General features: G+C 42.7%; 1 protein-coding gene across 2 annotated transcripts in view; it reads left to right on the plus strand.

The window, feature by feature from the left end:
- The window catches only part of Tna (Zinc finger MIZ domain-containing protein tonalli), a 36,773-nt gene that overhangs the window by 16,081 nt on the left and 4,171 nt on the right, over positions 1–16,521 (plus strand). The window contains exons 2-9 of one of the 2 annotated variants that reach the window (XM_071718580.1): positions 12,116–12,417; positions 12,841–13,185; positions 13,422–14,091; positions 14,359–14,702; positions 14,979–15,164; positions 15,241–15,407; positions 15,499–15,988; positions 16,164–16,403. In XM_071718580.1, coding sequence (XP_071574681.1) covers positions 12,328–12,417; positions 12,841–13,185; positions 13,422–14,091; positions 14,359–14,702; positions 14,979–15,164; positions 15,241–15,407; positions 15,499–15,988; positions 16,164–16,403 — 2,532 coding nt within the window. In that variant the 5' untranslated portion in view covers positions 12,116–12,327. The remainder of the gene's footprint in view (positions 1–12,115; positions 12,418–12,840; positions 13,186–13,421; positions 14,092–14,358; positions 14,703–14,978; positions 15,165–15,240; positions 15,408–15,498; positions 15,989–16,163; positions 16,404–16,521) is intronic. The other variant, XM_071718581.1, reaches the window with a different exon arrangement.

The following is a 16,521-nucleotide window of genomic DNA, read 5'->3' on the forward strand; positions in this document are numbered from 1 at the left end:
TTTTCATGAAACTTTCGATGTAATCGCCGCTAGGTTTCGAAGGTTAATGAAGCGAAACGCTCGTCTCACAATCAGATGCAGATAAAGCACGCGAGCGTACTCCCGACATCACGTCCTAACGTTTTGGCGACATGTCATATAAAAACGCGACGATCGTGTTGTATGGTAGTAACGTGATACTTTTTATCGATAATGCACGCGATAAGACGTCCCTTTGGTGCTTTAAAACACTTCGATGTTTCAAAATTGACGGCTTCCATCTGCGACTTAATCAATCGTGAAGGAAAATTAGCTCATTTAATTTGCGTCGTCGTAAAAGATCTTGCGCCGAGAGCATGATAAACATCGTGGAACGCGTGCAACGCAACGTGTTCTACATTTTACCGCGTCATCGTGTCAGTCTGCTAGTCATAATTATTGGATACTGATAGTATTGTCACAGAATCGGACTGTGATCCTTATATAAGGTTGACATGATGCCGTTGTATAATCTGTTTGTTCCCCCATTCGCTTCATTATGAATAACCAGCACCAGTTTTGTTAGAAACGAAGACATTTCAAAGCGTTTCCCCGCCGACGATTTTATCACATTTATCCTGTTGTACATTGGATTATGATTCGCTAAAATGTGAGTAGAATGAGTAGATGATCGTTAAATATAAACGGAGTGCAGTTACAAGCTTATAATTTATAATTGACTGTTTATTAATATTTTAGATAATAGATAACATTAAATATATAATATTATCTAACTAGAAAATTGGATAATTAAGTATAATATTTATTAAATAATATCTAATAGATTTTATATATGTAACATATGCATTTTTGTTTGTATGTGTATATGTAGCGAGAACGTAACTTTTATATATATAAATATTTATATACACAAGAGTTACGTTCTCGCTTCTTGTAGGATGGAAAGGAAGGAAGTCACGGTGCGTTTTAAGTTTGCGGTTGCGTTTGGTAAGTTTTGGCTTCTCCTATCTGTTACAAACAGATGTTATTTCCGCTTTTACACGGTTATGGCCTTCTGGGTCGCACGTGTTACTGTGAAGAATTTCGATCGTGTCAAGGAAGATATAGGGAAAGGTATTTCTTCTGCGGTAATAAAGTAATGAAACTTGAGCTCCCCCCTTCCTGCAACTCTCAGTCTCTTTGTGCAACTCATCGTAGATGTAAACGTGAAACGGTAATTTGTTAAATTAATAATATAAAACACAATTAAAATAACATAAGTGTGAAAACCTCTTCAAGCAGCTTGCGATATTAGTGTTAATTCTGATTGATATCTATAATTAAACGTTCTTAAAGATGTAAAACTAATTGTAAGTGAGGAAGTCATGAAATTGCGATTTAAAAACACGCATTTACGCTGAAAATCTGCACAAGATTTTTTTCCATTTCTCGAGGCAATATACTACTAGTTACTCCACAATGACAATACATGACCGTTAATTTTAATCAGCAGAGTCTCATGACGAAAATTTCGGGAAATAAAACGGCAATGTGCGTATTCCATTTATACTCCCGCATCTTTGATTATTTACTGATAAGAGCAACGCGTCGCGCACACACGCCGCATTATGCACCATCACGTAGCGTAGGTTGTAACATCCTGCAAAAATTTCTTGCGACTTTCCGCCCGGCATAAATTTTCTCAGCGCAGTGATGGAAAGCGCATAGCTATTAAAGGCCACCGATTGTGCCATCGATGCATCTGCGTATCGACCTGACGGCTGATGCACGCGATTGAAACGATAAATTAATTATGCGAAGACGCTGTTCCGTCACTGATACACGCCTGGCAATCCGGGAGATCCGTGTACTCTTGTATGACAAATGCGCAAATAAAGCGTGTACGTATACACACACGTACACCCGCACGCATACGTACGTACACATGCAATGGACGATGGAGGATACTCACATTCAAGGCGCTCTGTCGTGCGACCTTTTCGAGCGAGTCAACGGGAAAAATTCATCCTCGCCACCTCGAAATGCCACGAGTATTTGTTGCGAATGACAGAATCTTCTCATGGCGCGAGGTTCGGCGACGGAGGTATATAGGGAATACTCGTCGTCGTCGATCGAGAACGGGATAGGGGCTAGGCAATATATTGCGATATACTCCGTGGAGGACAATGTATACATACGTGTATATCGATCTGCGCTAACAACACATAGACGTCGCGTTTACAGGGCGCGCATTCGTTGAACTTAAGCCTTACTTGGATTAACGATTAACTCGAATAACGATTTTCGATATGATATCCCTGAAGATATCCGTTTCCGATGTTCGGATATTCCGAAAGCGCTGTTCACTTTTGCACGATCGTTGCTAAGATATCCCCGATATGAGCATTCCGAGCAGGAGTTACTATCATCAAAAATAGCCGCAGATATACATGAAATAGCATCTCTCCAGATTGCACAACTTAAAAAGCGTCGGTGCTCCGAGTCCTTGGGCCTACCCACGAAAGTGGAATAATACTTTCAAAATCCTTCGTTAGTCTCTGCGATTATTCTTTGTTATTCGAATTCTTTATCAAGCGTCGTTATTTCTTTATCATTATTTTTTAAAAATTATTTTTGGAGCAACGATATAGATATACTTAACTCTAACTTTTTCGGGCACTTTGATTCGCGCCAGATCTTAGAAAATAAGCAAGATAATCACCGATATCCGTTGCGTGGCTTACAACATGAGTTGTGATACAGCATACAGCTATCAAGAAAAAGCGACAGTATTTACAATTTTTCCTATTTGGCCCGTTCTACATGTTTACGTTCGCATGCACGTTCGATCGATATAGGACAATAGGCGTTGAAACGGCGTTGAAATTCAAAATTCCGCCAATTTTCATTATGTCTCGTCCTGTACTGGCTCGCGCTGGTCTCGCACCAGATGCGCCGCTAACCCGATTACGAGTGCGCGCTCTTCGCGTAATGCTTCGAAGGTTTTGACCTACCTAGAGCGGTCGAAAAGCTGCGTCGACACAATGCCGACATAACCCGTTAGAATCGACGTCGTCGAGGGTATCCACGGAAAAAGTATTTATAATAACAATGACAGAGCTCATTAGATAACATTCGCGTATACGCAGTGACCCGAATTGTTGGAATAAAGTTAAGTCCTCTCAAGTCATACCTTTTACGATTCTCATCGTCATTTGAAAGCTATTAAAGCTATTAAAATCGCCGTCACGTGACATTCAATCCTTGATTTAGTTACTAGTTGTAATATTTTGCCAGTGACCAATGTGTGTTGTTTGCGGCTTAGAAACGGAGCCGAGAACGCGAGATGTAGGCGAGCTAACCGGTAGAATTTGTCGATTTAATTGCGATATATTAATAATGACCTGCAGAATCAATCTCAATAATTGTATACAAAGTAGCCAACCAATTTTTTAAAATTAGGCACACTTTATATAGCGACACGTATCTGCACTAGCTTCGAGGATGATAGATGTTATATCGAGGTCGTTTAAAGCCATGGCCTATTAAGTCCACCTCAATGCACCTACACACGCGTAACGATCTGTGTCCACATCGCATCGCGATTTTCACGCCTAGTTTGACGATACACAGGATGATGATATTTCTCTTTTCCGATCGCTATTTCGAAGTGCGGGGCTGGTCTCCCTTGTATTCACATTATGATATTTCTACATTCCTGAGGTATAGGCATCCCAGACATTCTACACACAGGATTCTTCTGTTTCTCTATTATTATAATTACTTGTATATTAATATATAAAATATATTTCATTATATTATTAATATATTATTTTATGTAAATGCATTATTTATATTTATATTTAAATACAATTTTATACTTTAGACTATATTTTTCTAATTGGTATTTCTAATCAATTGTTGCAATTTTGACCAAAAAAAATCATGTATAAATTATTTCAACCATTTTATGAAACAGAGGCAAACTATGTTACATATATTTTCAATAATAGAATATATTTAATAATATAAACTTTCGGGTATTTCAAAAAGTTACCATTATTGGAAATTCTATGAATGGTTGAATATATCGGTTTTCCCAGTACTGAAAATTCAAAAGAATCCTTCCATTTGAGAGTTTCAATTCTCGTGGTCTACATCGCGACACCGCCGTCCGCGATCTCGTCGGCGGAGAGCCTAATGGGAAACGCGGCACCGAGACACGTTCCGGGAGATGAGAGAGATACGTCGATGTTCAGCTTCAGGTAAACGTCGTCGGACCACAAAGGAGATAGGCGTCCCGCAAAAATGTTTTTTGTCTCGGCGATCCGCCCGAAAATAACGATGCGATGCAGCAGCTGCCGAGATCAAAGCCCTCTCCCACCGTTTGTCCACCCCTCTTCCTACAGCGCCCCCGTCTCTCTAATCCCACCCACACTGCAGACGGACAGAGGGAAAAAAGAAGAAAAAAAGAAAGAAAAGAGAAAAGGAGAGAGAGAGAGAGAGAGAGAGAGAGAGAGAGAGAGAGAGAGAGAGAGAGAGAGAGAGAGAGAGAGAGAGAGAGAGAGAGAGAGAGAGAGAGAGAGAGAGAAAGAGCGAGAAACGAAGGGAATCCTCCCACGATTCTCGCCGTGAGTCGACCTCGGGCGCTCGCTCCTGTTTACGTGTCGCGGGCTCGATGTCTCAACGGTCTCGTCTCGTCTCGTCTCGTCTCCGTCTCCGTCTCCGTCTCCGTCTCCGTCTCCGTCCCTCTCTCGGATCCCCGTTTCTCATCCTCCTTCTCCGCTTCCTCCTCCTCGTCGTTGTCCTGATTTTAGCAAAGTGTTGCGATCGGCATCCGCCGTTCGTTTGTAGTACTCCCCCTCCCCCTCGTTCCGACCCGACCTCCCTCTCTTTCGTGCTCAGTACCGTCTTCCAGCGCGAGCAAACCGTGCGAAGGGGCCCCGGGGCCCCGTGGATCCTCCTCCGGGACCCTCCGTCATGTGAAAGTCGCTTTCGCGACAATGCTTTCTTTGTGCTACCTCGGCACGTATCTGCATCGAACGGTTATACTACTTGGAAATATGGTTGCGCATCAAATAGAGGCATTAGCAGAAATTACGCGTGTTTGACGAGTGATTTTGATTATCCTATAATCAGTGATCGATCAGTATTGATTTCCATCCAATTAATATTCAATAATCGCTATACATCAATTACCATATTTGTCCATTAAATTAGTATTAAATGTAATACATCCGTCATCGCACACGTGCACCGTTGTTTTAATAACCATTCTCGCAAACGTGTATTTTATCCTTACAGGATGTAGGCTCTTCCGCGTCGTTTTAGATTACTGAACCTAATAATATTCTTTATACAGACGCACCTGCGTCCCTAAGCGTAAAATACAGATGAGCCTTAGTACGAACGTAGCATATGTTGTACGAAATTATCAGTGTCAGACAGCATTTTATCGCTTTTTTGTCGCCTCAGGTTCTCGATGTTTCAAAGACGACGCTGGTCGCGCACTCGCTCACCTTAAAGCCGAGTTCATACGCGGGCGCGAGCGCGGCCGAGGAGAACGCGGCTATTATGTGTCGGCGGCGACCGTGAGAGAGAGAGAGGCCCGTTTTATTTATCTCGTACAAGGATTCCCCCCGGCGCGATATTACTCGCCTTCGTCGCCGTGTCAAAGCGCGTCACGTCGGGATGCTCGAAAATCGTCGATGGGTAAAAATTCGAGACACCCCGAGCGACCCGGTGTGGAAAATTCCAATCATTTCCTCGATATCGGGATGACAATTATGCGCTAGGGAAAATCGATCCGCTCAGGAATCCAATGGCACGCGCGAAACACCGCGATTTACGCGCGTTCTTGGAATCGATCGTAACGATCGCACGATCGATACGCGTGCACGTGAAAGACGTTTCAAAACACATTGTGACTGTAAGTCAGAAATTCGAAACGTCGAAATTCCAGTCCGCGATTCGAAATATCTATGTAGTGCTCGTACAACGTGAAAAGCGTAGAGGACTTTATCGTTAAGAATGCAGGCAGTGAAAAAAAGCGGGAAAAAATCCGCAATCAAAATTTCCATTTCGTTCAATCGCGACGGGTCTGCCTCGTTATGCGTTATTTTCACTTCTGTCATTTTTTTCGGCGTTTCTCTCGGTGTTTTTTCTATTTCAGCCAGAATTCGAAGATATCTGTTAAAAGCTCCGACAAAATTACACCCCAACCACGTAGCCGAAATGCCTCGCCCTTTGCGCAATCCTGGCACTTCGATCCCCACGGTCCGCGCGCGCGCTTCCTCCGCTCTCTCTTTCTCTCTCTCTCTCTCTCTCTCTCTCTCTCTCTCTCTCTCTCTCTCTCTCTCTCTCTCTCTCTCTCTCTCTCGTCGTGTGCATCCTCTTCTAAAACGCATACATGCTCCTCGTTCTTTCTCACACGCTACAGCAACGGCTGTACCCGGTGGAGTCTTTTGTTGCGCGCCGAGTGGGCTCTAGTTGACGAAATATTGACATCCGAGAATAGAAACCCGTTGCGGGATCTACAGAGGGGGTTTCCCTCCACCCCTTTTCTCTCTCTCTCTCTCTCTCTCTCTCTTTCTCACTCTTTCTCCTACCATCGAATGACGGGGGGCGGTGGTGAGCGGACAGAACGGAACGTAGCGACGGGAAGGGAAAAGAGAAACGAAGGGAAAAGGCAGAGGCTGGGTCGGTCGGTCGCTCGTAGTCGGATTCAGCATGAATTTAAAGGGGGTGGGACGTGGATGACGTCAACCTCCGAATCGCTCCCTCTCTGTGCGCGCTATATCTGGATGTTGTGTGTGTATGTGCGTGTACACGTGTGTGTGTGTGTGCGTATATACATTACACGCACAAAAAAAAAACACGTGCGCTGCGCGCCCCGCGCTTGGTTGGCAGATTGGGGAGGATAAACGTCGAACACGCTCGGGTGACAAACGGAATATTATACACTAGACACGTAGATTGGATGGAAATTATTTCGTAATCGAAAACGTTATACGAAGATACGGGAGAATAATGGCCGGTAATGTAACACGCTTGTTGGAGCATGATGTATAAAGTTTCCATAATAATTTAAACGATTTGTCAACGAGGAATTACGAACGAAAATCTAACGTTGACGAAACTTCATTCGTTTTCTGAAAATAAAAATTCGGTTTTCAATTTAATTTATAAATCTTTTTAAATTATATTTATTCATTTGATTAATATCATATTGCAAAAATAAATATCTTTTTATATAAAGCGTTAAAGATACACGAGCGATTTCCGTTGCTAATATTGATTATCAGCGCCAACAAGCAACAAAAAAAAAACGCGCCGAAATTATTTTCGTTTAGTTCTACGAGCCTCGTTAGCAACATCGTCTGTAATCATCGAGGCTGCGATCGCTTTGTAGCTCCCAAACATTTAAAGCGCACGTGTTAATCGATCGGATCGGTCTCCCCAACATTTTCCTGGGCTGTTGAACGTCCCCGATTCTCGCCCCTCGTAGCTCAGACGGCACATACGCGCGTATTCGTGCTCCCGTACCCGCCGTATTGAATACAACGGAAAGGCTATTAAATTTGTTTTTGTCCGAGCGTCATAATCGCGTCTCGAGGACAGCGCTTGTTGCAGAAGACCTTCTCTACCAATCTGACGAAAGAGAGACAGAGAGGAAGGAAGAAAAAAAAAGAGAGATCTCTCTTAAGCCTGCGGGCGGTCAACGAAAAAATTGCATTGTAAACAGTCGACAGATGTATCTGGATCTGCGTATTTACCTCGTTTGCATCGATTTTATCGATTTTCTTCAGCTCTACGCGTCTCATTGCGCGCATCGATTATTTACTGTTCACGCTCGAACGCGGAGGTAAAATAAATTGCCGGTCTGTGTTGCCTGTAAAACGTGCGGACCTGTCGGGGCACCTGATTTGCGGTGCTCGTAAAAGTTGATGAAATAGATGCGATTAGATCTGCCGGCGAGATCGACAGCACGAAACCCATTAGGTGCGCGAACACCCGAAAGATTCGATTAAGTGTACTCGAGATACCGATACTTGTTGAGCACTCCACTAATAATCGTCAAGTACAGATAAAGTCTTGTCCCGAACTACAAAATAAGCACTGATTTGTTCGCGACCTCGGAAGGAACGGGGTGAGCTTTATTCATCCAAGTATATGTGTACGAATTTATCCAGGCGCTCCATTATCACAAAGATTAATCTTATCGAGTCAGTCGAGCATTTCGAGAGAATTGTTCTCACATTGTTCTCATACACTACGTCTATTCAAAATACAGCTTGGCACCATCAAAATTGTAATTGGGACTTTTAACTAATGCTTTTGATTTAAACTTTAAAGCTCGCAGAGAAACTTGCCTTGACTCAATTAATCAGGAGAGCGTATTAAGTAGATTGCTCATATTCAGCAAATATATATCAAGTTAAAGTTAAAAACCATACTCCAGAGAAAGTATAATAACTGACAAGCGTAAGAAACTACTTTCGGGCGACTAACAGCGGTAGTATACCAAGTTCAAGCGGAGTAGAAGCGCGTGATCGTGGACGAGATCTCGATTTAAAATCCGACTTGCTTTCCAATCCCATTCAACATTGTTGTGCGGATGGAAACAAGAAATATTTAAATAATATAATACGAATTATATATATAATATCTTCGAGTATTTTCAATAGTGCTAAATTTAACATATTTTATTTATTACAAATATTAAATAAAAGTTAAAAAGTTGCTGTTGTAAAATTTAATGTGATAGTAAACACGAAGGCATCCCGGAACTTCCGAATGTCGTCAATCGTCAGTTTTTATAACGAATTTAAAATCAATAACGAAAAGCTGGTCCTAGAAAAGGCTTTCAAAAGTCACTATCACTTATGAATTTTCTATTTTAATAACAAATATGTTAACAATTAAAATTAGAACATTGGATTTCTTTTAAAATAAAATTTCAGTTCGAACTAACTGGAAAACAGTGTAAAGATTTTTTTTCTTATTTACAAGGCATGTATCCGAGGCCATTTATCACGTCCAATTTTTTTCGACGTTGAATAATTTGGCAGCGTCTTACGCGATTAAAAATGACAGTCATTTTTCTTAGCTCGTTCTCCATTATCTGCGGTCGAGAGGACATTATTTTGGTGATTTTTTAGGATGTTATGCGTAAACACGGTGCGTAAGCGTTGATCGATACGTCGTAACCACGTGAAAGTTTACGCAACGGAGAATCGGGGTAACGTCGGATAAGGACGCGGTGACGCGTTTCTGCTTTTGCGCAAAGCCGGTATTACGGCAGGCCGTGCCTGCGAGCACGCGCAAAACTCGCCGTACGCACGTGGTAATCCGATATCGCGAGGACACATGCTTACATGCCGCACGCGTGCTCCTTCATGCGCTCGTCTCGACCGGCAACATTTACGATTGCGCCGCACAAGCTGTTGCATCCGACAGTTTCTGGTACGGCCAGTAATTCCTCTGTCACGGTTCGAAAGATTAGCACCTTGTAGCAATAAAAAAGATTCGTATTCACGAAGCTGCGCGTTTAAGTCTCCGATACATCTTCGTCCTTTTCTGAAGATAGATTTGATAACATGCCTCGTGCAAGAGAAAGCCTCATAAAAACTTGCATCCGTTTCGACATGCAACCTGCATAACTTATGTTATTGATCCATTATACCCTTCAATTGGAGGGTTCTAGGCAGGTTTCTCCGCGCGCGGAATGTCCTAGAGAGGGTGAAAGAGCGAACTTTATTATTTCTTTCTTCAACTATTTTTTAAATCACAAGTTGAATTTTTCTTCAAATTATTTGTCTCGCGATGTAAAAAGAATATACTTCCTCGATATATCCAGCGATTACGAAGATCGTAAATTCGAAGTATCTGTTTCTCTCAATAATTGTTCTTCCGGAACTCATTTGTTAGCGTTAACAAAAACAAAACAAAACAAAAAATTGTCCGTTTGACAGAAACAAACTTAGATTTCTGCAAAATTCTACGATTCCGTGAATTCTCGGATACACCTCGCGGTTTGAGACGTATATGCCGAATACGAAGGCCTTACTCGTGTCCTCAGCCTCGTTACGGCGGCAAAAAATTCCCTTGCGGGAGTGTCCTGCGGCGTAACGTTCGAGGTTCGAGGGCCCATCGGAAATCGTACATCGGCGGAAGAGCTCCGCTTCCCGCCGGGTTCTCGCACGGCCGTATATGCGTTCTGCGGCAACGTGCGCGCGCGCGCGCGCGCGCGCGGGGGTAAGGCACGTATTATGTACGCGCGCTACTCGGCACTCGGCTCGGCTCGGCGCGGCGCGGCGCGGTGTGTGAATAGCGAGCACGTGCATTTCCCACAGAAAAGCAATGGGGGCTACGCGCCGCGGCGTCGCGGCCAGCTGGGAACACGGCCGGGGTTCGGTACCGCTCGCCTCGCTCTTTCGGGGTAGACACCGTAGACGGCCACCTTCAAAGAGACACGTATCGATAATCTTGTTCATTTCGAATAAATTGTCGTCCGCGATCGAGGCCGCGATGAATTAGGAGATGTTCGATAAGCTTGTCGCTAAACAAGCCACTCGCCACGTGGAAGTTAATCTGAAGCGAAGAAATAAAAATAAAATGAAATATTGTTTAATCGTTCTCTATTTGTTACGCAAATAGAAAAAATTTATTGTTTTTAGGATTGCTCGATTGGCTTATGTTTAAAAAGTATCTTTAAAAACATTTACGAGTGTTTCTCTGAAAATATAAAGAAAGGTCTTTAATACTCTTTAATTATATGTGTGCGTATCTATAATAGAGTCACTTATTAAATTATGAAAAATCAATCGGTATCTCCTCTATTCATCTCACTCTAACGTGTTCTAGAAGTATTATAAAATGAGTTTTCAACGCACTTGAATATATGTTATTATTAAATTTTTTTGGATCTGGAAGCTAATCGCGGAGTTTCCCTCGTTTCCCTGAAAATCTTCAATTCTTATTGTACAACTAATCACTGGCTTAAATTTATTTGCGCAGGGCGATGCCAAGTAGGAAATATGACCTTCTCGAATTATTCAAGTATATCGTGAATGATTCCGGCGTATGTTATTACTACGTCGCAGAGATTATGAAATAAAGATCCGTTGCAATGCGCCAAACACAGACTGTATCGATTGGCATAAATCTATTCGTTCCTAACGGGAATCGATTGCACGAGTATGATCTTGACTTGGCGAATGGGTAACCACGTTTCTGTCGCAAATGCAAAAGTTCACACTGCCATTTAAACCGAATTAACTCTCGCCAGGATGATTGACGACGTATTATCGTCCATTGCGCATTATAACGTTGTAAGCCCGATCGTTTCAAATTATCTGAGGTGATACGTTAACTATTAGTCTGCAAGTTATTACGTTACTTAAATATTGAACGGACTAATCTCAACAGGTTTTTCTTATCAATATACACGATTAAATGGATCGATGTGCAAAGTTGTAATGCCGCTCTTATTCATTATCATTTTAAATGTTTTGTCCCCTTCTTTCGCATCGTGTATTATGCAAGAGATTTATATATTCTCTTGCATAAGACATATGGAAAAGATATAAATTTTTGGCTCGTGTGCATCTCACATTTCACGAGGAAAACGTTGTCTATCTCTCTATGGAATTCATGGCATATAAATATCACACACGTGTCTGGAGTCATTATATCAAGCTTGAAATGTGACTGTAGCGGTTTTCACTTGTCAATTAAGTTTTTGTCCCCTTTTCTCTGGAAAAACTTGACGAGTGAAAATCCAATATTTATTTTCAACATTAAGGTGATTGGCTCTAATGTTAGCGCACACATTAGAGCTCTAATGTCTCTCTTTTTCTCTCTCTTTTTGCCGTTATAATTATTTATACGTTGAGTTTATAATTGAAATGACCGCATTTATCGCTATTAACCGTTCCGAAAAGGACTCAAATAGAGTCGAATGGCGTACGCGTTTTATACGCTTGCGTCACACTTCGCCACTCGTCCGATATACGCCAACTCCGCAGTTTCTCTCTAACGCACAGTTATTTCTATAACGATCATCGCCGCCGAGCATCGCCGCGCGCCGCGATTCTCCAAAAAGATAATTTTATCTCACGGAGGGTTAAAGATGAGTCACGCTTTCTGTTTTCAGTGCGCCAATAAGCCGCGCGTTCGCATCTACCTCGTGAAGGCTGATCGTAGACAGAGCTTTTTCTTCCTCCCGGGGGGAGAGGCGGTGGTGGTGCAGCAACGCTATCAGCAACGGCGGCGATTGGCGTCGGGGTGCAGCCGTTATCATCCGGCTATCATAGCACAGTGCCACCCCAGAACGGAAGGGGTGGTTCGCCACTTCGTGTCGCGGCGATGGTAGCAGCTGCCTCCGCTACGGCCACCGCCACTGCCAGCGTGGTGGCCATGCAGGACCGCCAGGACATCCCCTCGCAATTCAATCAGGTAAATGTTTGGCTAGCTCTCACGTTAGCAATGCCGCGCCGCGACTAGAGGGAATTCTGATTCATACGTTACATAGACCGTTATCAGAGTGTGCTATCCGGAATAATTGAGCAAGGCGAATTGGTAAATTGGTAAAATGATACGGTCCTTGACGTGTGGATGTTTTTCCATCGTCGTCTTTCTCTTCGCGTCGTAAAAACACCTAAAGGTAAATAACGAAGATATATGAAGAGAAAAAATTCACGCGTTAAGACAATGATTAAATTTTTTATTTTAAATGATGTTCTTGTCATAATTGTTAGTTTACGGCATAATTTACGTATCTCAAAATTCACGTATCACACAATACTCGGTGTCTCATAAATTATTTTTACTTCTTTGGAATTTTATGAATTTCTGAATGAATGCTCACGTTATTATTAGATGCAGAGCCAACATGGAATACCCCACCAAACGTACAACGCGGGGTACGGCCAAAGAGGACCAATGGCAGGAATGGGGCCAGTCGGGATGAACAATTTTAACAGCATGGGCACGATGAGCCCGATGCACACTATGAATTCCATGAATTCGATGAACAGTATGACTGGCATGAACTCGATGAATCCCATGACAATGGGAGGAATGAACGGTATGAACGGTATGAACGGTATGAGCGGTATGAATGCTATGAACGGAATGACACCCATGAACTCCATGAGCAACATGGGTAACGTAGCCATGAACAACATGATGGGACCCAACAACATGCAAATGAACAAGATGCAGGTATTTATCTAAAATCCAACGTGGCGATTTAAATGTACTTAGCTGCGTCTCTCAGATCCGCCGTGATTCGCTAAAAGACAATTCATAAGCGAGATTTATCAGTCCTGTATAAATATTTTATATCGATCTTCTTGCATTATTTCTAGCTTTGTAACAGTAGCGTATATCTCGGCTGACGAAAGGCGCGTCTCTGTTCTTCTCGGTAGTAGCGTGTATCTCTGTCTCTGTGTTTCTAGGCTCAGCCGCATCAAGGCTATCCACGGAGATTAGCGCCTTATCCGACCCCAGCCATGCATATGGCGCAAAAGCGGCAGCAGGTTCCGTACGCTGCTCAGAATCCAGCGGCTATGCAGCAGGGTTTCAACGGGATGACGGCGGCCCCGAATTATCCGAATACCTATCCCACCGGAGCGAGGCCGAATTTCCAGCAACAGTATCAGTCTATGCAGAGCATGAATCCTACAGCGGCCGGTTTCGGGCCCAACGCGATGATACGAGGGACGAATATGAGGCAAACGGCGCCGGCTTACAATACCCCGTCTCAGACGGCCGCCGCAAACCAATACGGCTACGGTAGTAACGGCGTTCCCGGTGTCTGCATGGTCCCACCTACCTCGGTTGGTAACCAGTTCGTCGGTCATCAGCCGAACACGGGATATGGTGGCGGCAACGCGTCATACGGCGCGTCCGCCGTGGCCGCCCAGTCACTGGCGACCAGTCAATACCAGCAAGAAGTGGTATCGATGAGATCGACGAACGGGGGCAACGTGAATTATCAGCACAGTCCCATCCCCGGTAATCCGACGCCTCCGTTGACACCCGCCACCAGCATGCCGCCTTACATCAGTCCGAATCCGGACATTAAGCCTAATTTCAATGAGATGAAATCGCCTGTCAGCATTCAGAGTAAGTGCGATTTTAGGATTTCACGCTCTCATGCTTCAACATAAATTATAATGGTGTCTTGAGTTCAAAAAATTATGTCAACGAAAGACATGTAATCAGATGCACAATGTCCATTTATCTAGTTCCAAACCACGGAATGCGTTTATTAGATGTAAAGTTGGAAAATTTGATACGCACGACATTTTAGATTACAGACATTTTTCTAACATTTATTTGTGCCTCTAAAACAATATTGAACAATATTGAGCAATCCTACGTTTGTTTCAGATGATGAATTGAGACTAACATTCCCCGTAAGAGACGGTATAATTCTTCCACCCTTCCGCCTAGAGCACAATTTGGCTGTTAGCAATCATGTATTCCAACTGAAGCCCACGGTGCATCAGACGCTAGTTTGGCGGTCAGATCTGGAGCTACAGCTAAAATGTTTCCACCACGAAGATAGACAGATGAACACGAATTGGCCGGCGAGTGTGCAAGTCTCCGTTAACGCGACTCCCCTTGTGATCGACCGCGGGGACAACAAAGCTTCTCACAAGCCTCTCTACTTGAAGGACGTCTGTCAAGCAGGAAGGAACACAATACAGATTACCGTATCCGCATGCTGTTGTGTAAGTTTGAGGATATCAATAATTAAACGATAGTGTTTACGTAATTCGAAGATAAAACGATATTCGTTGCAATGCTAATCTTTGGTACGCTCAAGAACAAGTTTTTGCTTCGTGCAGATAGATTTTACATTTTTTATCGAATATATCTGCGCAAGAGAGAGATGTGCATCTATTTATTAATTATAAACTTAAAATAATTTTTATTTTTTATTCTTTATTTTTTATTTTTTTATTATTACATGCATTCTTCAGACTATGTGTGTAATACGATTACAGTCACATCTATTTGTACTGCAATTGGTTCACCGACCCAGTGTGCGAAGTGTACTTCAGGGATTATTACGTAAAAGGCTGTTGACGGCAGACCACTGTATAACGAAAATTAAAAGAAATTTCAATAATACGATGTCGAACAATGGTATACAATCAGAGAAAGATGTAGTGGAACAAACAGCACTAAAGGTAAAATTCACAAAAGTTTTGAAGCTCTCTTTTAATCCTATAGCTCTGTAGCACGAAATGTCAATAATGTTTTAAGCCATGTACATCTTGTTGTGTGCAGGTACTCTTAAAATGTCCTATTACCCATAAACGCATTACACTGCCAGCTAGAGGACATGAATGCAAGCACATACAGTGTTTCGATTTGGAATCGTACTTGCAAATGAACTGCGAACGGGGTAACTGGAGGTGTCCAGTATGCTCGTAAGTATAACTAAATTGTCAATTGTCATTTTTTTGCATTCATTGGAATTAAGGGGAAAAAATATAAAACAAATTTTCGCGTATTTTACAGGAAATCCGCGCAGTTGGAAGGCCTAGAGGTTGATCAGTATATGTGGGGTATTTTGAATACATTAAATACCACAGAAGTTGACGAAGTGACGATAGACTCGCTCGCTAACTGGAAACCCGCGAAAAATTTAACTAATATTAAATCCGAAGAAGAAAATGATTGTAAAAGAACAACCAAGGCCATGTCGCCAGGCAGTATGAATATGCCAACAATGAACAATTGGGATATGAATCAGGCTATGAGTCCTTACATACCGCCCGATATGAACAGTATCGTGAGCGGCTCGATGATGAACAACACATCTTCCACGTATCCGAATAACAGTATAAACCATCGGAATACGTCCGGTGGAACGTACGAGATAAACTCTGGGACGAATACTATCGGCAATAATGATTACGTCAGTGGAACAGGTCCGCTCTCGCACTTAAACGAATCCGTTAATTCTTTAGATCCTCTCAACGCTATGGAGAAATCACTCAATGACCAGGTACGTTTTGCTGTAATGTCGATTGTGCTCGGACAATAGTAATATAGAAATACATAAAAATAATGACAAAATGTTAAATGTCAAATGACAAATGACAAATATTACAGATAACAAATGTTTTAAATATATGATGTATACATTACAGTTGTATACATTACAGTTGTATACATTACAGATGCCTCATACCCCTCATACGCCGCACACTCCGCAATCTACCCCTCACACGCCAGCTGGTGGTGCCAGCGGGCCGCCGAGCGTTCCGCCCGCGTCGCAAGAATCCACGGGAAACCACAACACCTCCGGCAATACGAGTACAACCATAAATAACGACAGCGCTACGGACATACCGTCGGACTTAAATTTCGATCCCGCTGCAGTTATAGACGGGGAAGGTACTGGCCAAGAGGCGTTAAATGTAAGTAAATCACGTCGTGTCAAATTATCGCGTCGTATCTTTTGTAGCAAACCGGAATATTTTTTTAAGGTAAAGCGTTTTACAAGTTTGTTCAACAATATGTTATCTACTATTACAG

This window comes from Temnothorax nylanderi, unplaced genomic scaffold (assembly GCF_030848795.1).
Source record: "Temnothorax nylanderi isolate EJ_2023f unplaced genomic scaffold, tnyl_v1.0 TNYL_tig0260_pilon, whole genome shotgun sequence".
Taxonomy (NCBI): domain Eukaryota; kingdom Metazoa; phylum Arthropoda; class Insecta; order Hymenoptera; family Formicidae; genus Temnothorax; species Temnothorax nylanderi.